Genomic DNA, 22,606 nt, shown 5'->3' on the forward strand with positions numbered 1-22,606 from the left:
CCTAAAATGAGACAGATTTGGAAAGCATCAAGTACAGGTAGTCTTAATTAAAGAAAATGTGCATAATAATTCAAAAGTAAAATACAATTTGGGATTTATTTAAAATGTTTTGTAAAATTATGCCTGCAATCCTGTGCATATAGTTTAAGAGTAAAGTTCATTGGAATGTGTGCTTAATCCTATGCAAAAATGTGCATGATATTCTGTCGTCAATATATTTATCTATACATTAGCATCATGAGAACTAATAGACTGTAGTGATTAATGTACTGGACTAGCACTGGGGAGGCTCACGTTCAAGTCTTCTGTTAGACCTGGAAGCCACCCAAACGATTTTGGGTCAGTCACCCAGCTTTCAGTTTTGCTTTGGGATGCTGAAAAACATCTGTCTAGTATATACGAACCCACACTGGATTAAGTTTGTTAGATTATGATCCATAACCACTAATGAAGAGATCTTTATCCTTCAGTGGATTGATTTGGGCTAATTAGAACTAGCCTCATAGAAATTAGCATATGTACATTGGTAGCTGTGTAGGATTTCCAATAAACATTTTTGTTTTAGAGGGCTAATCTACATAACTGAGATCTGGCACACCCCAGGAGGGGGGAGATGTGCCCAGATGGGTTCCAGATATTGCATCAGCCGCAACTCCAGGGAAGGGGTGGAGGAGTGGCAGATATTGTCCGGAAGTGTCTTTGCCCTCGCAGGAATCCTGCCCCTGAGATTGTTGGTGTGAGTCTCTCCTCTTGAGGTTGGACTTAGGGGCTCAGTTGGGCTTGTTGTTGATGTACCTGCCTCCCAGCTGTGTTACGACAGCCCTGCCTGTGCTGCTAGAGGCAGTAGCCGGGCTGGCGGTGGAGTTCCCTAGGCTTATGGCACTGGGGGACTTCAATTTGCCATCACTTGGCGAATCCTCAGATGCAGCTCAGGAGTTAATGGCTTCCATGACAACCATAGACCTGACCCAAGTAGTTCAGGGTCCGACTCATAGGTGGGGGGACACACTTGACCTGGTGTTTCTCTCGGGGCAGTGGAGATATGATCTGGAATTAAGGGGTATAGATGCTTCTCCCTTGTCGTGGTCAGATCATTTCCTGCTGAGGTTAGACTTCAGGGTGCTAGTCCTCCATCGCAGGAGGGTGAAGGGTTCCAGTAGGAGCTTGGGGAGTTACCTGACTCCCTTGTCCACAGTCCGGCTGAGTCCCTGGTTGCTGCCTGGAATAGGGCAACATCTAGGGCACTGGACCGGATTGCGCCTTTGCGACCTCTCCATGGCGGTGGATCCAGGAAAGCTCCCTGGTTTACCGAGGAGCTCCAGGAGATGAAGCGCCAGAAGAGACGTCTAGAGCGACGCTGGAGGACCAGTAACACTCTTAAGAGCCTTTATTAGGACTTATTTAGTGGCGATACGGGCGGCAAAATGCTCGCATTTTTCCGCAGTTATTGCATCTGCTGATTCGCGCCCAGCTGCCCTATTTAGGGTGACTCGCTCCCTCCTTAATGTAGGGGGAGTGGAGGAGCCATTGCAGGGTAGAGCTGAGGAGTTTCTGTCGGATAAAGTCGCTCAGATTCGGATGGACCTGGACTCTGATTGGGCAATTCCGACCAAGATGACGAGGGCAGGTCTTAGTCCCATTGTGTGGGATGAGTTTGAGCTGTGACTCCTGAGGAAGTGGACAAGGCTGTAGGAGCGATGAGTTCCTCCACTTGTTTGTTGGACCCGTGCCCCTCCTGGCTGGTTTTGGCCAGCAGGGAGGTGACACGAGGCTGGCTCCAGGCCTTAGTTAATGCGTCCTTGAGGGAAGGGGCCTTCCTGCAACCATTAAAGGAAGCGGTTGTAAGGCCCCTCCTCAAGAAGCCTTCCCTGGATCCAGCAGAATTAAAGAACTTTTGTCCAGTCTCCCTTTGTGCGAAAGGTTGTAGAGAAAGTGGTGGCACTTCAGCTCCTGCGGTCATTGGAGGAAACAGATTATCTAGACCCTTTTCAGTCTGGCTTCAGGTCTGGCTACAGCATGGAAACTGCTTTGGTCATGCTGATGGATGATCTCTGGCGAGCCCGAGATGGGGGTCATTCCTCCATGTTGGTGCTACTTGTCCTCTCAGCGGCTTTCGATACCATTGACCATGGTATCCTTCTGGGATGACTAAGGGAGCTGGGAGTGGGAGGCACCGTGTTACTGTGGTTCTCCTCCTATCTCTCTAGTCGGACACAGTCGGTGTTGATAGGAGGACAGAGGTCGAGCCCTAGGCCCCTCAGAGCTCGGTCCTCTCTCCCCTCCTATTTAACATTTACATGAACCCGCTGGGTGAGATCATCCGATGACACGGAGTGAGTTATCAGCAATACGTGGATGATACCCAGCTGTATATCTCTACCCCGCTTAATTCAGTGATGCGGTGGATGTGATGTGACGGTGCCTGGAGGCTGTGAGGGTCTGGATGGGAGTCAACAGGCTCAGACTTAACCCAGACAAGACCAAGTGGCTGTGGGTATTGCCTCCTAAAGACTATGTTGATTGTCCATCCTTGGTTCTGGGGGGGGGAGAAATTGTCCGCCTCAGAACAGGCACACAATTTGGGTGTCCTCCTAGACTCACAGCTAAGATTAGAGCAACATCTGACAGCTGTGGCTAGGGGGACCTTTGCACAGGTTTGCCTGGTGCACCAATTGCGACCCTACTTGGCTCAGGAGGCTCTCCTCACAGTCACTCATGCCCTTGTCACCTCACGGTTAGATTATTGCAACGTGCTCTACATGGGGCTACCCTTGAAAAGTGTTCGGAGACTACAGTTGGTCCAGAACTCAGCCGCGCAAGCTGTCATGGGTGCACCTAGATACACCCACATTACACCAATTCTCTGCGAGCTGCACTGGCTCCCTATTGGTCTCCGGTCACAATTCAAGGTGTTGGTTATTACTGCGGGGGAGGGCCTTCTCTATGGCTGCCCCAACTCTCTGGAACCAGTTACCTCCTGAGGTCTGGACCATTCCCACCCTACAGGCCTTCCAAAAAGCGGTGAAGACCTGGCTTTTCCAGCAGGCCTGGGGCCGTTGATCTCATTCTTGTGATCTGGTGAGATCCGGCCATGAATGGCGTGAATGAGTTTTTAATGTTTTTAATGTTTTTAATTTTTAATTTTTTTTATAATGATTTTTTGGAATGTATTGGGAGCCGCCCTGAGTCTTCGGAGAGGGGTGGCATATAAATTGAATTAATTAAATTAAATTAAATTAATTAAATAAGCATGTTTATTTTACAGCCCTTTTGGGCTCAGTATGATTTATTTCCTATAAGTATGCAAAGAATTGTACAGTCAGGATCAAGCTAGATATGAGACTGAATGCATCATTAGGAAATCTGTCACTTGTTAAATAAAGAGGCAGGTGGGTGGAATATGATTGTAGTGCATTGATGGTGTCAATACAACTCTTATCTCCTTGGTAACATAAAAAAATCATGCTAGTCTTCAGAAGACTGCAGACACATTTCTTAACCAAGGGTTTAAATACAGTATTAAAGAATACCTTTTTTTGCACCTCTTGGAGTGCCTAGCAAATATGCCCATGTATGTATGGTTGGACATACTTGTGTATATTTAATAATAAAGTTTTATGTCCAAGCTATATGGGTTATTTTTTGGCCCAAAGATAAATGGTGATAGATAGAGCCATGATGTAGTAATTCCCTCTCATATGAAAAATGTTCTAAAATTGATCTCTTTCTTGTTTTGGATCTGGATTCATATACAGATCTCAGATGACTTAGTAAAACTGAACATTAGGTAAATGATTACTTATCTCCCACTCTAGGTGACTTAATAAATAATCATTGTGGATAAATAGAAGGAAGGATCATGTTATAATACTGGAATCATAATTTTGAGGGGTATTTATTCTTGGCTGTTAAATGCTATGCCAGACGTCATATACCAAAAAGGTTTGTGAGACCATGGCAAAAAATGTGGTGAATCAAGGACCCAACCTTAACTTAATTGGAGCAAAATTAAAGTATTCAAGTAAACTCATCTGTCTGATTATTTCCCCCTTCTGTCCTTTTGAAAAATGCCTTTTAGTGGCAAACTTTGCAGGGGTTTCTAGAGGCCACCCACCAAGCTTTTCATTGACCACATGTAGCTTTGGGACCATAGGCTGGGCACCCCTGTCAAATCAGTATCCACAACAGCTGGATCCAATTTCTGGAAACATGCTAGATGCATATAGGAATGCAGGAAATCTGCAAATTTTAGGGCAATTGGAGAATCAAGATATTTCCAGTGTACCTACCTGTGTTTTGAGCTACCAAACTAAATTCTGTATCTTTCCACATTTCTATAAATTTACAGTTCTCTGGAAGTTGGGGAGATTTGTTTTATAAAGGGACCTTGGTCCTGAACTAATATCTACTAAAATGTATTCATCTCATTCCAAGCTTATCTATATTATTTCTGCAAACAATTTATACATTGCTCTAAACTACTGTTGATCTCCTTTCACAAGTATTTCTGCTGCAGCTTTTGCTGAGGAAAGGGGGTGGGGTAGGACCATCCCCTCTTGGTCCCCCTCCCCTTTCCCTCATTTTGCCTGTTAATTGGCCGAGACCACCAGAATTTGGGGGACACAGATGTCACTGATAGTTTGCCTAGGGAGTGCATTCATGCCCATCTGTTGCAGTCTCGAAGGCTGTTCATATAGTCACAAGGCCTTCATTTAATTCTTGTCAGAAAGTAATGTAAATCCCGTTTACCTCAGAGGTCGCAGCCAAGATTTATGCCAATGAGCCCCCTGCAATTTACACACACACACACACACACGTACACCAATGGTTGTATAGGAGAAAAGAAAGCCTTTCATGTAGCTGCATATTAACAAGTAAGCTTGTCTTCAGAGAGGCTTTTCTTGGTCAGGGTTTTCCTTATTTTAATACTGCTGGGGTCATTTGGTGTACTGAGCAATGCAGAAAAAAGGAAGCCTTGAGCCTTGCAGTCCCCAAATCAGATGGAAATAGGACTATGAGCAAATTGGCTGGCTCATCACACATTAGATCATTGTGTTACACTGATTCCGTGCTGTGTGGAATATTACGTCTATTACAAGAGTGAAAAGCAACAAAAATTGCCAGGAGGAAAAGAAGGAGAAGGAGGAAGGCTTCATATCTTCTACTGTTATAACTGTGAGCTCAAAGAGTGGCTGAGTATTTATTTCACAAAACTCTGCAAAGTAAATCAAAGCAAAAATACAGAACACAACAAATAGGAACAATGCTAATTTTTACTTGTCTTAATAATGCCTCCAAAATTAAACAGCTGGTAGTTCCGTTCCTCCCAGACCCTTGATTCTGCTTTAAATGTAATTTCAGATGAAAAGTGAAGAAAGTGCAAATAAAATGGGGTTTTCCTGATTTGAAAATGGGGAGAAGGCTCATTATTGTGAAAATAAAAAAATTAAATCTGACCTTTGGAAAGGCCATGTGTTTGGGGCTCAGTCCTTCTCCCCTTGACAGAACCACAGGATTTTTGCTATTCAATTCCAAAGAGAGCAAAGCCCACCCTTTTAAAAGAATAGAGACAAAACGCACTGTAGCGTAATGACACGGGTTCAAAGTAGCTTTAATAAGCACACAGTTCAAAGTGCAGTAGGAAAGGGAAGATAATTTGCAGTGAGGCTGAACGTTGGATGCATTAGTTTATCATTCTCTAAAAATGTTTTTTCAACTAATATCAGAGGGGAGAGAGATGATTGCAATCTCCACTCCATTATTGCTACAACAAATAAAAATTGGGCTCTATATTTGTTACAATATTGGCTGCCATTCCCTGATGATAGACTTCATCTCCTGCAGTTATGTTTACAAGCTTTTATAACATTGTTCCGATCTATTCCACTACTCTATAACTGAAATAACTTTGCTATTCATGTGATTGTAAAATTGTTATCTGATGCAATACTGACAATTCTTTTCCTGTTTTTTGATTTGCAACAGAATTTTAATAGCATGAGTTCTCATGATACACTGCCATAGACGATTCCATTGTATTGACAGCCTCTAGATGGTATCGACACACCATTTCCAGCCCCGAATAAAATAATAAAAATAGCAACTTGTTTATTTCATCATATTCTGATGTTCATGCATGTTTGCTTTAAGGTATCAAAAAAAAAAACATAATTTCACCATTTTTCCCAAAAAACTTGGGTCTGAGTGCAGTATCAAAACTGATAAATTTGTGAAATTTTAACCATTTTACATTGAATATAGACCTGAGTTACCAGGATTGGGATGGAGAAACCTGATTATAATACAGATGTCTGCACAGGGAATTGTTCCTACACAGACAAATAGACCTTAGCATGTAGATTATCCATTGACTGTCCTTAAAGAAGAAGAAATATGAAATGTATTCCATAGGTAACAAACAACTTTTGAATCTTGACTTGTTCTCATTTTGGTTCTAAAATTAAAAGCTTGGTTCTGATATAGTAACATGCACCATGCAATTGTGGGAAACGACCAGGCTGAATCCAAGGGAGGGGTAAAATGCATCATCAGTCTTGAGTCTCTTCATGCCCATAAGAGCTCTAAGTCCAGCTCACCTTGAATTCCATCTACCGCCAATTTGCTTTGACCATTAGTAGTTCAGATTCTTGTCGAGAGCTTAAGCTTGCAATAAATCCATTTATTCATTTGAACTGCCTTGGTTTCCTGATTTGTGTGCAATACTATAATTAAAGCTGGTCCTTCCAGGCAAATACTATGGGTGAATACAGTGCTCTACAACTTCCTTTCTTTTTTTGATACTTTAAAACATGTCTAACTTTGGTAAAACACTATGATCTTTATATAATTTAATTTTATGAATTTAATTTTATTAAATTATGTCATACTTCATCTTTGTGCTGATTCTGCTCAATTCTTTGTTCTGGCATGGGCAGAAGACTCTCTTTCCTGGCACTTCTGGTGAAATGGCTAATTAAAACACAGAGGTTCTCTTTGATATCTTGTTTCTTTATATCATAGCTCAAAGTAGATTGTCTAGCTCAGTGTTTTACACACTTGGCAACTTTAAGATGTGTGAATTTTACTCCTCAGAATTCATCAGTCAAAGTTCTTTATGCTGACTGGGCAATTCTGGGGTTGAAGTCCATAAATCTAAAAGTGGCCTAGTTTGAAAAACACTGTTCTAGCTATTGGAAGCAAGGCAATCCCCATCAGTGGTGGGATTCAATTTTTTTTACTGCCAGTTCTGTGGGCATGGCTTGGTAGGTGTGGCATGGCTTGGTGGGCATGGTAGGGGAAGGATACTGTAAAATTTCCATTCCCACCCCACTCCAGAGGAAGGTTACTGCAAAATCCCCATTTCCTCCCGATCAGCTGGGACTCAGGAGGCAGAGAATAGATGGGGGGCAGGGCCACTCAGAAGTGGTATTTACCGGTTCTCCGAACTACTCAAAATTTCCACTACCAGTTCTCCAGAACTGGTGAGAACTTGCTGAATACCACCTCTGATCCCCATGAACCAAGTAGCCATGCTTTACACAAGCTTTTTCTGTAAGAACTTTTCTAATTTTATTTTAATAACAATCCTGTAAGGGAGGTTGGACTGAGAAAAACTGGCCTCAAATTGCCTTGTGAGCTTTGTAATCATGAAGGGACATAGACTTGGGTCTTCCCATTGCAGGGCAATGCAATGCATTGCACCAAATCATTGATCTAAATTGGTAGAATGATTGTCTATGGAGATTCTCAGTCATTCAAGTCATGGTTGTCTCAAAAGGTGCTTTTTCAAAAGGCAACTGGACTTTCTTTCTTTGTTTTGCTTGAAGACTTTTCACTTCTCATCCAAGAAGTTTCTTGAATAAGAAGCAAAATATCTGATAGACTGATTGTTCTTTTATATCATCCTAAAACAGACATGGCAAGGGACGCGGTAACTCAGTGGCTAAGATGCTGAGCTTGTCAATTGAAAGGTCGACAGTTTAGCGGTTCGAATCCCTAGTGCCGTGTAACGGGGTGAGCTCCCGTTACTTGTCCCAGCTTCTGCCAACCTAGCAGTTTGAAAGCACTTAAAAATGCAAGTGGAAAAATATGGACCATCTTTGGTGGGAAGGTAACAGTGTTCCGTGCGCCTTTGGTGTTTAGTCATGCCTGCCACATGACCACGGAGACGTCTTCGGACAACACTGGCTCTTCGGCTTTGAAACAGAGCTGAGCACCGCCCCCTAGAGTCGGGAATGACTAGCACATATGTGCGAGGGGAACCTTTACCTTTACCTAAAACAGACATTCTTTGTGTGGTGTACCATCTGTTAAAATGTTTTAAAAAATAAAGCTACATGAAGCAATAAAGAAACCAACTTAAAAAGCAGGATAACAAACTATGTTATTTCAGAATGGTTTTAGAACAGTGTTAGCAGTTCCATACTGGTCTCACTCCATGCCTGCATAATCCTTCAAGATAGTCCTGATGGAGACTTGGAGCAAAGAAAGGACTCACCACACGTAAGGAAAGCCTGTGTCTCTCCATGTTTAAATAATTAATTTTCTGATGCTTGAAAGCCAGAGTCCTTTTTTTTTTAGAACCTTTAGTTGAATACTTTAAAGAAGAAGAAGAGAAGCCTACCTTCCCCAAAGGGAAATGAGGGAACTGCTAATGGTAATAATGAGCTTTGTGTTTCCTGCAGCTGCCAGATCCCCTAGTAATTCAAGCATCACTCATTCCCCATTTGGCTCTGCAAATGAATCCTAACATAACAAAAAGATTTGTATAATTACAGCTGCATCTATTTCGGGGCCACCACAGATTTCCATTCAAAGAACAAGGAATTTTTGGTGTGGCATTTAAAATAATTAAAATATTTATTTGAAAGTCAAAACACCAGTAGCCATAAATAACAATCGCTTTTTCTCAATTGACTGTGCTAAGTCCCAGTGAAGGCGCCTGTGAGGAGCTTTACTTGTTCCCTGTTGGGATTAATCCATAAATGCAGCCTCCACATAGAACTCTTCAAGTCTTTGTTCCCCATTTATTGGTCTCTGGAATTAAATAGTGTAACCTGAGATCAAAATTAGGGTAATTTAAAAAAGAAAAAGAATAAAAGGGTTTAGGTAATCTAATTGGCTTTTCAGAATGTGGAATTCAGTTTCTAACAATATAAAATGTAGGATTTTTCTGTGATGACGTATTGCAAAAGAAAATCAGTTTTGCTGTATTTGCTTGTAGAGAAATCTATTATGACAGAAGCATTTATGAACTATTTATGATCTACTTCGAAGTTCATTGTTTTTTAATATAGTCTCAGAGATTGTACACATACTGCTTTAGAAAACTTGGTTGCATGGGGGGGGCAACTTCATAAACTGAGTGCAGAAGTTTAAACTTTAGATTATATGAACTATCTTGAATTTAAAGATGAAAAATTAACAAATATAGAGACAAATTAAAAACTGTATTGAAGGAAACTTTACCTCAGGAATACTTGGGTTTCTGTCAAAATCATATGCTTTTTTATGACATTTATGACATTTTCCCTTCCCACTCATGTTCTACTCTTGGGTGGAGAAACTCACGACAGCACAGCATTCTAGTCTTAAAGGGACTATCTGTAGACTAGTTTTTCTTAACCTGATTCATTTCCCATTATCACCCTGCAGTTTTTGGTCATGTTGTTTAGGGAATCATGGAAAATGAAGTTCAACACATAAGAAGTTAACCAAATTGGGAACACTATGCATTAAAAATTGGGGGAGTTTTCCCGGATTCCATCACATATATTAAGCTTGGATATTACAGAATTCCAGCCAACAAAAGAATGCCACGTTCATTGGCAGCTCTCTATTTTTTAAGAAGAGCTTTCAATGTGATCATTTACAAGGGAAGTTGATGCATTCCTGTTTATTGGCTGGGGGGAAAGTAGAGGTTGCTATCTTCCAACTCCTATGTAGTACATGAACTTATCATATATTTATATTAGTACCATGTTTCCCGGGTTTTATATTAATTTTTTGCTCCAAAAGACGCATTAGGGCTTATTTTCTGGTTAGGTTTTATTTGGGAGAAATACGGTACTAAATGCACCATCTGGCTGACAATCTTAACTGGGGCTTATTTTGAGGGTAGGGCTTATATTACAAGCATCCTGAAAAATCATGCTAGGACTTATTTTCCGGTTGGGTCCTATTTTTGGGGAAACAGGGTACCACTTTATAAATCCTTAGTAAGACCATACCTGGAATACTGCATCTAGTTTTGGTCACCACGTTACAAAAAAAGATGCTGAGACTTTGGAAAAAGAACAAAGAAGGGCAAATAAAATGATTAAGGGCCTGGAGACAAATATATGAAGAACGGTTGCAGGAATTGGGTATGGCCAGATTAGAGAAAAGGACTAGAGGGTGACATGATAGCAGTATTCCAGTATTTGAGGGGCTGCCACAAAGAAGAGGGGATCAACTTATTTTCCAAAGGACCAGAAGGCAAGAAAAGAAACAATGGATGGAAACTAATCAAGGAGAGAAGCAACCTGGAATTAAGGAGAAACTTCCTAACATTGAGGAGAATTAATCAGTGGAACAGTTTGTCTTCAGAAGTAGTAATCACTGGAGGTTTTTAAGAAAAGACTGGGCAGCCACCTATCTGAAATAGTATACCATTGGTATAGGGTCTCCTGTTTGAGCAGGGGGTTTGACTAGAAGACCTCTAAGGTCCCTTTCAGTTCTATTCTGATTGATTGACTATCATAGAACTCAGTTATTGTATCTAATATTCTGTTTCTTTCCTCTAATTTACAGCTAGAATGCTTTCTTGTTCCCCCACCCCCCCAGTTTAAAGCACTTAAGCCCAAGAAGTTGTAGATATGTAAAGTGATTCCCTTATTCACAGGTCAGTTGGCCATTTCTCTGTTTGGGTTTTAAAATACTGTGGATTTCAAGTTCTTTCTTCATGCTCCCTTTGCAAGGAGATGTTTGTTGTACTTTAGTCTGTCTTGTGGACCCTGGAGTAATTTCATACCCTTCTCTAATAAAGCCCTTGGAGGCTATAATATACATATCCTATTATCCTACCCTATTTGAGCGTTGCAGATAATTGATGATGTTTTAGTTAATCATCTCCCCCACTACTTCTTTTGTTCACCAGGTATGTCAACCTGAAAGGGATCCTTTTCATTTAGAATGTGTGTCTTCTCCTAGGTAATTGATCACTGTGCAACCAGAACACCCCCTCCTCTTGATTCCAGCAGTGCAGGAGTGTACAACATGAATAATCAAAAAATGGTGAACTGTCTGTTGCAAGAATGCAAGCAAATGTTGGAGCAGCCCTCACTTATGGTGGAAGAACATCCCAAGGAAAGCAAGAATCAACTCTTCGGAGGTGAGATTATTATGTTAAGAATTAGATATAAGACAGCTGACCACCCGTGCTTATATGGTCCGTTGTGCTCCGTTCTCTTGCAGTGAAACTTCTAGAACCAAAACCGGATGCGGGTGTAGAGGCAGGCAGAGTAGAGGCTACATTATACCATTGAATTGCTGTCAGTTTCCATTTGAAGCTTCAGTAAACATAGGTTGTAAGGGGCAGTTTTCACTTGACAAAAACAATGTTTCCAAAGATTGGTGGTGCACATACATTTAAATTATTGAAAAAATAGTGATGAATCTCCTGAATGCTGCCTGTTACTGTTTTTTTTTCCATTTGTTGAAAATCATTCTCTGTTACAAACCTATTTGACAAATTTCCCTATTTTGGAATTCTTTAATTGCTTTTTCATTATATAAGTCATCCCAATATGTTAATAGAAACATTAAATCATTTTACAGTGCAAATTTATGCACTCGATCAAATGTAAGTCTATTTGAACTCAATGAATCTAAGGCAGGGAAACTTGCAAATGATTGATATTTGCAAGGTTTTCCAAACTCTGTGCATAATTTCTAATGACTAACAATGCATTGGATTATAAAATAGTCATCCAGATTTTCTGCCATATTCACTGCCATCATACCCTTTGTTCAAATTATTTCATATCAAATAGTTATGCTTGCTTTCTTATTCATTAAAACTCTCCAAACAATCACTATCTGTACCACAGTTTTTCTGTTTGTAACAGGTTTTGTAACAACCTTTTCTGACACAAAGATCAGAGGTTTCTCTCCACCTAGACTGATGCACCAGTAATACTTGCTATTTTGTAATAACTCATCCATGATAATTTAATTTACACTTGATACATTATTTTAATAAGATTGCTCTTCTTTACAGGTAGTTCCTCCTTTTGAAACCATAAGTGGAACCAGAATTTCCTTTGCTAAGCAAGGCAGTTATTAAGCAATACATGCACAATTTTACAATCTTTTTTTATCATGATTGTTAAGTAAACTTGTTAAATGAATCATGCAGTTGTTAAACAAATTGTTAAGCAAATCTAGTTTCCCCCATTGACTTTACTTATCGCAAGCCAGCTGGCAAGGTTGCAAATGGCAATCAAAAAACCGCAGAATGTCAGTACCATCATAACTACCTATTCTTTTTAATCACATGACTATAGGGATGCTTCAACAGTCATAAGTGCAAGGACTAGTTGTAAGCCACTTTTTTCAGTGCCATTGTAACTTTGAACAGTTGCTAAATGTAAGACGAGGACTACCTGTATCTAATGTCTATATCAGAGGTGGTATTCAGCAGGTTCTGGAAAACCAGTAGAGGAAATTTTGAGTAGTTCGGAGAACCGGTAAATACCACCTCTGGCTGTCAAAGCTGATCAGGAGGAAATGGGGATTTTGCAATAACCTTCCTCTGGAGTGGAGAGGGAATGGAGATTTTACAGTATCCTTCCCCTGCTATGCCCACCAAGCCACAACACGCCCGCCAAGCCACGTCCACAGAACCGGTAGTAAAAAAATTTGAATCCCACCACTGGTCTATATCTAATATTTTTTGCTTTGGTGACTGTAGAAGTGCTGTGGACTGCATTCTGTGGGAGTGTAGATAGCCTCTTGAATTACAGTTCGTGAATTGCTGATGTATAGCTTTGATTATACAATAGTTCCTTATTGTGCACATTCATTTAAGAATATAGTTTAGCGGGTATAAATCTGTTTATGCCATAAGGGATACTTTTGCTTCCTTGTCACTATTTCCTCTCAGCTGTATTACCGTACTTCTTCTCAGATGGGCTGTGCAGCTTCTAATCAGGTGGCTTCTCCTTTGCTTCTTCCACTGTGAAATGCTGCAGATCTTGGTGAACAATCGGTTTAGTTCCAGATCTGCTGCATCAATGCCTTTATAATCACCTCATTAGACAGGGCCCTCCAGGTGAACTGCTTCAGGAAGTGAAGGATCTGAGACTCGGAGCTTCCTAGGATCGATTATCCTCAGCTGAGATAAGGGTGGAAAATCTGCCTGAACCAGTGAAATGGGACATATTGATAAATATCACAATGTGTGACAGAGATTATTGCTTTAGATTCTTAAGTGATTGAAGTTGTAGAAATACTAGACTTAAAATGCAGTTAATTGGGTCATGGCCTAATGTGATTTTCTGCATGATTAATTTAAAAATTTGTAGGTGTCCATTTTTATCCCTGGTGATAAAATGTGCATTATGACATCACAATGCTGTTTAGTACTTGTATTGCAAACTTCACAGGGAGGTAGTTAAGACCGAAGTTTACAACACAAAGCTATAACATGAATTTTTGGCAATTAATTCATAAAGCATGCATCATGGTTGTAAGATAACAGGAATGGTGCAGCCTGTTTTATTATGGTGGTTTGTGAATTCAAAACGAGCTGTTATTATTTTCTATGATGCTCAGATGAAGCAGAATTTAGGAGATGAAAGGGAAAAGAGAGGAAAAGATGATTTGGAAAGGAATGTTTCCAGTTTGTAAATCCCTAAGCCATTAAATAATTGTTGAAATTATTAACATCCAAATTCACCCTGAACATCTATTGTTGAATTGCAAATTCATTATTGCATATAATAAAACCACGATAAATAAAATTTTGAATATTTTTATATATGTTTTGCTTTGTCTTGCCTTGTAGCAACACTATCTTTCTTATTTTCCATGTTAGTTCCTTTTCTATAACTTCTTCATACACTTTTCATATTTTCCCATTGCATAAGCTGATCAACAAAGAATTCTAGTGAAGATTTTGTTTTAAAACTGATTCATTGATTAAGAAATAACATGGTTTAGCATGTATCTAAAGCTGGGTTTTCTGCTAGTTCAGTATCCTTACTACTATACATCTCTGGCTCTCCTTGAGATTCTATTTATCTATCACATATAATAGCTGCAGACTTATCTCTTATCCTAATTTAATATCAGAATATCATCTCATGAAAAGCTGCTTTTCACGAAGAGAACTTGGATTCATTATATAATTGGGCTGAGATGATAATTTTTCACAATATCTCCCACTTTCTTTTAAACAACTTTTTAGCAAGATAGAAAATATAATCGTTGCACTAACCCCATTTATAGAACAAGAATATTCAAACCTGGATCCAATCCATTATGATACTTGTCTGAGTTCTTAGCTTGGGATGCAAAATGTCAAACATAGTTAACAATTTTGTTGAGAATCAGTGTGGCGTAAAGGTTCAAGAAGTTGGACAAAGACTTTCAACCATGAAAATACACTGGGTGACTTTGAATCAGCCCAACCTACCTCACAGAATTGTTTTGCATGGTTAAAATGAACAGAGTATATGAGCTGCCTTGAACTTCTGAAGGGCATAAATATATCAGATAATAATGCAATGGTCCATATTTATTTTGTATGCATAATATTGAAAGGGAGAACAATCAAGCCGTTCATTTGTTGCTTTAACCCTTTATATCCAAATTCATGAATTTACTATAAGCATCCTATATCTTCCACTCCTTTCCAATTTATACTCTGTACTGATACTCATGAAATACCGAATCTTTCTCTCCCTGCAAAATTTCTTTCTTTAATGGCAGACAGCTCCAGTTTAGCTGCAGGGCAAAGGATGAGAGGTCACCTGATGACAGGTAGCCTCTCTCCCTGTTGGTCTGTTGCTGGAAGAAGTGGCAGCTTGTAGTTCCTTAGAGGCAATCTGGGGAAGGGAATGCTTTCAGCAAGAAAGGTATCACCTTGTAACCTTTGTGGCTGACTCACTTACCTGCCCTTTGACCCTTTCAGCTTCACTCCCTGAGGATTTGAGGACTCTCGTCGAAGAGGCCAAGGAAATGAAGTGGCCCTTTGTGCCAGAAAGGTGGCAATACAAACAAGCCATAGACCTTGAAGACAAAACAAATTTGCAAGATATGATCAATGCAAGGCTGCATGAGTTACTGGTATGACACCAAAGACACCTGTCCTTGAAACCTGCACTAGCTCTTAAATTTACAGTGACCCGACAGATGGTAGCTTCCTTGTTACACTGGTGACCCCCCACACACACCCATTTTTCACTGTTCCTTCTACCCCATGACAGTTGCTAGCCTGCTTCTATTCAAGTCAATAGTTAAATTGATTCCCGTTGTCATCAGAAGACATGGGGTCAGTGGTTTGATTTTGTTCACATATTGCAAGATATGTAACCTGATCTGTAGTTTAGTATGCATTTTCATGTAAGCACAGGGTTCATGCACAAAAGGACTTCCTGCAGCGAAGAGATTAAAGAAGCCACTCACTCAAGTGCATCAGGTATACTTTGGATTGTGCAAATGAAAAACACAAATTTAACATTTTATCTGTTAGCCTGATAAAGAATAGATAATATTATTCAGCCACATGAAGGTGAGCATAAAATGATAAAAAAATAAAAAATGTGACATTATGATTCTAGTTATCAAAGCAAATAACAAGTAGATAAATCTGGTCTGAAATAATAGTTCCATGATAGTTACTTACGGCACGGATTAAAATTTCTAGTATTTTCCCCTTGAGGTGAAAATTTTCATTCTAAATTTTACCTGTTAGATAAAGATTAACATTAGTGGGCTTGCCTAGCTTTATGTTGAGGGACAGCAAACTTGTTTTATTTGTTACATTATAATTATAATTTTGAAAAGGGTATTTCCATTTGAAAACTTTTTAGAAGCTTCCTTTCTTCTCAAAGCTACTAGGTGATGGGTAGCTGATTTTGAGTATTTGGGAAAACAAATTTGTATATTTCCTAATTTATTATTATTGTATTTTTAATCCCAGTATGCTTTTGGGTTACTTTGTCCTAGGGCTTGAGGATCAGATTTTACGATGCCAACAAGTCAGTGCAAAAGAAAGCAGATTTCATATTTCTTCTGCCTTACCCAAACTACAGTATTAGCTCTGAAAGATGAATTAAGCCTTCCCTTATAGAGGAAACATTTTATGCTGAATAATGAAATCAAATCTATTCAAAGGGCAACATGTGACTTAAAGTTGTGTGCATGTGCAATTAGCACCTGATAGGACCATTGACTGGACACTTTTCCTGCAATGGAAAAACAGCCACAATGGACAGCCATAGAAACCCAAAGAGGCAGTTGCTTTAAGGTGTCCCAGAAAATATTTCATATATACCCACTCAGGGTCCAAATGATGCTTTGTCTTTGAATCTGAATCACTTGAACAGTCCTAATATCCAAAATACATCAGGCACCACAAATTGCCTGGACCAATTCTCTAATGAAACAATTCCACTTGTGTCTTTACTACATTTTAGGCAAATGCATAGAGATAAGATATTCCTATTAGGCATGCTCTTTTAGATTCCAGAATATTTTATTTGGACCCTTCCCATCCAAGGGACCCAACTTCCTAATTGGCAGCTTTTTCTGCTAAATGTTGCCTATAAAATTGTTGCTAAAATTATTTGCATAGATATGAATTTCCAAGCTTTATCCATGGGATTGTGGGCCATTAACCAGAAAAATGTGTTAAATGTAAGACTCCAAGTGGGTTCAACTAGAATACTGAATGCATCATGCAGTGCTTGCCTGAGAGTTGTAATATTTAAAGTCCTATTGAATCAGTACTAAGTCATTCTCCTTCTCCCCCTCCATAAGCAAATGGGTTTAATTTGCGTGTGTGATGTAACTTACACGCCTTGACAGAGGAGGAGGGCTCAGTTGCTGTTTTACAAATTCCTGGCACTAAGTGGAGTTTTATTGTGATTCTGAATTTGTTTTGGCTATTTTCTACTTCTTCCCTTTCTCCCCTACCCCCTATCCCATCCCCCCCCCTCCTTTTTTCTTTTTCTTTTAACTTTTCTTTTCCTTTCTGGTGTGTGGCCTTAGACAGAAATTTATGGTGGAGGCTGACCCTTTGACAATGCCCACAAAGCCCCTAGACTCAAAAGCATTTGTCTGCTCCCTCCTAGGAAAAACACCTGCAGTAAAACTCCTTGAGAAACCTGGATATATAGGAGATTAATGTGGCTGTAATAGCAAAGCCATGTTTGCACACATTATATTCTCACCCCAGGTAGACAAACCATTTCTGAGATGATACCAATTATTTATTGTTGAAACATCTGTTGATAACTGCAGCTGCCCCAGCAAAACAAAGCAGATCTTGGGGTTACAGGCTATAGGTCTCTTGGCCCCAGGTCATGCTAGTTGGAAACTATTCACTCAAGTGTCCCAAAGTTTGTGGGTTACCCATCATTTTCGTAGTTTCATCCTACCGTAAGAAGTTATTTCCAAATACTGTGCTCCTTTCCCTGTGGGCTTTGAAGTATTATTTCAGTTTCATTGGTAATTTATATTCCAGCACCATTGTAGTGCAGGAGAAAAGAGACACTTCTTTTTGTTTTCCTTTTAATCGTACTTTGACTGACATTTTGACCCATATTATTAGTATTAGTCAAGAAAGGCTTTTTCCTTTCCTACTTTGCTCCCCACCCCCAGCTTTTAAATAATCAAGGCATTATCAGATTTTCAATTGAATTCTATGTATTTTTTCAAAATTACAGCTTGACCGCTAAAAATGAATTTTTTACTGTTTTCACATGATTTGAGGAATTATTTTAATTCTCCCAGAAACACAAATAACCTTTTGTTGGTATTGTTGGAAAAAAAACAGTTAACATATTATGTCTGGGTTTATTCTAAAGTGGTGAGTTTAGAATAAGCTGTCGACCAGAATGAACCAGTGTTTGTAAATGCTCTGGGATCCTTGAATGAAGTGTTTATTATTCTGGAAGGCCAGATTTTGTGGTCCTTATTCACAGCATGCAGCATCTTACTTCTTGAGTAGCTTCCCTGATCTCAAAGTATCTCTGTGAGAGCACTTGGGTCTCCTGTCTGAAAATTTGACTTAGCTTTGCATTGTTACAAGCCAAGCTTTGTTTGCAGACCACTGCTTGGCTGAGTATGCAAAGTAATCAGGGCTGCTTACATCAGCCTTTTAAACAGTTCAGCTTGGCATTGGCTGCAGAATCCTATTGTATAAAACTAGCAGAATGAGAACGATCATAAAAGACACTGAGGAGCTGGCAGGGAGTGGAGAGAATCCCCATATTGTTGGTTTTTATCAAACTTCAAAAATTGGCAGAGTGAGATGTGTACCCTGCAATATATTTTTTTTCTCTTCATGATTTTCACTGTTGAACTTTTAGCTAGGAATTTGAAATGAAAAGAAGATATAGTAACCCTTAGCACATTTTGTCATGAATTCTTTAAGTAATTCTCATTCATTAATTTAAATTCAGATTAATGTATCTGATAATAAATGTTTGATTCAATAAAATGCAGAAAATATGGTCTCTCTGGACACTAAGAACACTTAATAGTTATTAAGGTTATTTGAATGGTTATTCAAAAAAAGCCCAAACATTTTGAATTTTAACTGCCAATTTAGAATTTCTTCAGCATTTACTTTTTACTCTTATTTGCTACAATTATTTATTTCAATTGTTTTTTTGAACTCTTTTCCCACCACCCCTACTTTTTGCCTGTTTTTCTACTTCAGGAGATAATATCCACCAGGGCTAGCATAATCATATTTTTATTTATTTGATAGGTTAGTAATTCTGCCTTTATCTCATGACCTTAAAATTATGTAAATATGGTTCCCTCTTCCAGTTCTTCCTATAACAATTCTGTTGTGTAGCTAGGTTGAAAACTAGTAGCTGCCCCATGTAACCCAATTAACGTCTGTTATTTAAGAAGAATTTGAACCTGATCTTTCTGAATTACGTCTAATGCCTCAACAATTGTGCTATACCTTGTCTCCATATTAGAAGGTAAAAATAGTTACAAAATGGGGGAAAGCTCCCTTCAAAGGATGGCCAAAAGAGACTTCATTGATGCCCCTATTTGGGAATCGAGATTTCTCATAGCCAAGTCTTGATTCTAGTTGAGTATTTTTTGATCACAAGATAGAGTTGCCAATAGCTCACTGAAATCAGCGTCATTCTTGATGCAGCTAAGCTACATGTACTGTGGTAGAATCTGCACACTTCTGAAAATAAGATTCCTGAGACATTCTAAAATATTTGGGATTTTCAATGTCATTAATTGAGATTCAAATTTATGTATTTCAAAATTTGCATTTAATGAGAAAGCATAACTTATAGAATTATAATGCAAAAACCAGCTTGCTCTTAATACTGTAAAGCTGTAAACTCCTAGAGGACTTGGTGATGGTGATTCAGTCTCTAAGGAGGAACTATTATGACATACAGAGTCAGAATCAGCAAAGGACTTTAGGAGACATTGGTTCTGTTTGTATTTGTAATATTGATAACAATAACCGGAGCAGGTGTTTCTGAAGAAGTAGGAGTTTTTCTGGCAAATGCTTGATGTTGTAGCATTGGCCTTGAGGCTAGAAATGAAACTATGAATCCCAGAAAACTGGGAAAACCTCCCAGTTTTCAAATCACTAAAATAATGTACTAGAATACAGGACATTCATCCTCTCTGAGCTTTTTAGAAAAAGCTCTTTGGGAAAACATTTTTTTCATCCCCAATCTGTGCATATATCCAAATGCAAACATTTTAATTACATATAGAATTCTGCAAAATCTAATTCCATTTTCACCTTCTTCAGTTCTCTAGCCATGAAGTTCCTTTTGTGCCCTAAATTCAATTACATACACACATTGAACAGATGTTCAAGCAGAGTGCATACTTATTCCTCTCTTTAGCCATGATGAATACAAAAACTTCCCCCCCGCCCATCCATCCTCTTTACACTGTATTTTTTAAAAGGTTGAGCTGTTTGCATTTACTGAATCAATGATTTCTACACTATATTTTGACAAAAATACTACAATTACAATTTTAAATTGATTTATTTGAAATTATACTATATGTACCAGTTGCTTTTTTAGGGGGAGGCAGCGGGACATATGTGTAGAATTGGAAACAAAACCAATAGCAAGATCAAAACTAGTTTTGCTTCAAAACTGACAAAGAAATTACTGAGATTATATAGTGAATGGAAGCATTCAAATACAGAAGCGCTAACACAACTATGTGATCTGGACGATATCATTGTAAAGGACAGTAGCTTGGTATCATTAACAGTACAAACTTATTTTGCCACAGCAGGTGGCAGCACCTGCCTGAACTTGGCAAAGCTGAACAGAGTCAGACCTGATTTATATTTAGATTAGAGACTACAAGAAATATCAAGGCTGTAAACTAGGCTGGGGATTTGAAAAATCATGGAAGAAGCCAATAAGAAACCACTTCTGTACTACTGCAAAGAAAATTTATGAACATAGACTCCAGGAGTTGAGCGTAAATTGTAAGATATTATCTTAATGCATTTTGAAAAACCTGTATCAGATCATTGCATGATGGCTTCAAAAGTCATAATAATTCTATGTGAAAGTCATATAGAAACCAGCTATTCTTAGCTTACATATTATGCATAAATGGAAGGAATAATATAAATCATTTATTTGATTATACTGATATAATGTATAAACATATACATTTCCAAATGATCATCATATTTTCCCTTTTTTCTATCAGTATATTTATACATAGTCATTATTTGATTGTAACACAAGAAATTACTTTTCTTTCAGTTACAATTACTGGTTTGCTTTCAAAATTATTAGATTATAGCTAGTTTTAATTATAACTAGGCAAAGTGAGAAAGTGAAAAATAAGTTTACAAAGATGGGTTGTTTTTCCTAAACACTATTAAATCCTATCCTAGTTTATTGACCAGATTACCTAAAAGGCGAGTCTTCAATCCCTTCATTAGCCTCATCAAGATGAGTTTCTTGATCTGTGTGAATAGAAACATTTGAACTAGGATACCATCCTTCCAGCTGCAACATCATGTTGTTGCATGATGATATAAAAAGAGAAGCTAGCTTTGTTATAACTCAGCATCTGTCAAAAAAGAAGATTCCAGAAGCACATAGATATTTTTAAAGAAATTATGGCAGACCAAGAATTTATTATAGGCTTTGAGTTCAACAGAATTGAATTGGACAGAATCCCCTGTGAGAAATAATTTTATTAGATCTCTGCCGATGATTTTGAGAGGAAGAAGTAAGTTGCTTTATTAGGCTTCAAGTATTGTTACTTTCTTCAATTGCTTCAGACTTGTGCCCAGAATTTGCCTGAATTTTTTTGCCTGAATGTTTAAATATTTTTTAGGGAGAAGAAGTCTGACATCTATACGTTTTACAGTTTTCTTGTGGACTAAATGCTGTTGTATGATTCCATGGGCAAAGAAAAAGTCAAATATTTTCTTAGCATATTGTTGAGAGAGACCAGAGAAGTGTTCTATAACATCAACAACTGATATCAAGCTAAATTTATCAGAGTGAAGTGCCACCTTACCTTCAAAGAAAGGAAAAATAAAATAGACAATATTCTTCCTCTGTCTTGACTTTGCCCTATTTTATGTCAACTTGATTTTGAAGAGGGTTACAAGAGGTTTCAGCATTAAAGTAGAGAGTTAAATTATGCAGCTGCCCAGCCTCCCAGAATAGGGAAACTTGGTATAGATTTTTTTCACAATGCTATTGAAGTGCTTATTTTCCTCCTGAAGAGACACAAACAGATGCAAACTTCTGTAAACACTTTAGAAATGAATTCAGTGAGTTTGGCCTCTCAGCGGTGCTCAATAGCTGACAGAAAAATGTCTAATTAGTGCAAGTGGAAATAATAGGGCCACTTGGATTCCTCCTACCCTTCTTCACATCTCCTTTTCCTAGGAACTCAAAGGCTCTTTTGTCTGGCAGGTCACCCTCTCCCATGCTTTTGTGTTTCAGTTTCTTAAAGGAAGGCAAGATGCAAAGGGGAAAAATATATTAGGCAATGAAGGCAATGCTTATACATATGGTAGATGCTGGAGCACTGTGAAGAATTTATACCTAGGCAGTATCAATTTACAGGTGCTTCAAGATGGGGAATTCCTCCCATAGTGGAAAGTATATGTTCCAGAAAAAGGGGAATCCTTTTCAATTGCCCCGTTTTATTTTACTGTCAAAAATTCTCAAAAAGAATCAGTTTTTTTATTGCCTAAATCATCTGAAGAGCAAACTTCAAAGTAATTAGCACCCTGATCTTGTGAGTAAACATATACTCTGCATTCCTGCTAATACCATGCAGGAAAATTTCCCTCACTATAGTGAAAGGAAGTCTGCTTTCAACATTTCTTTATAAGGAGAAGAGA

The 22,606-nt window shown here is 38.6% G+C and overlaps 1 protein-coding gene across 2 annotated transcripts in view; it reads left to right on the top strand.

The window, feature by feature from the left end:
• The window catches only part of ALPK1 (alpha kinase 1), a 60,842-nt gene that overhangs the window by 22,170 nt on the left and 16,066 nt on the right, over positions 1 to 22,606 (top strand). Inside the window, exons 2-3 of one of the 2 annotated variants that reach the window (XM_034442292.3) lie at positions 11,191 to 11,371; positions 15,176 to 15,330. In XM_034442292.3, coding sequence (XP_034298183.2) covers positions 11,257 to 11,371; positions 15,176 to 15,330 — 270 coding nt within the window. In that variant the 5' untranslated portion in view covers positions 11,191 to 11,256. The remainder of the gene's footprint in view (positions 1 to 11,190; positions 11,372 to 15,175; positions 15,331 to 22,606) is intronic. The other variant, XM_087874442.1, reaches the window with a different exon arrangement.

This window comes from Pantherophis guttatus, chromosome 8 (assembly GCF_059756535.1).
Source record: "Pantherophis guttatus breed Tessera chromosome 8, ASM5975653v1, whole genome shotgun sequence".
Lineage (NCBI taxonomy): Eukaryota > Metazoa > Chordata > Lepidosauria > Squamata > Colubridae > Pantherophis > Pantherophis guttatus.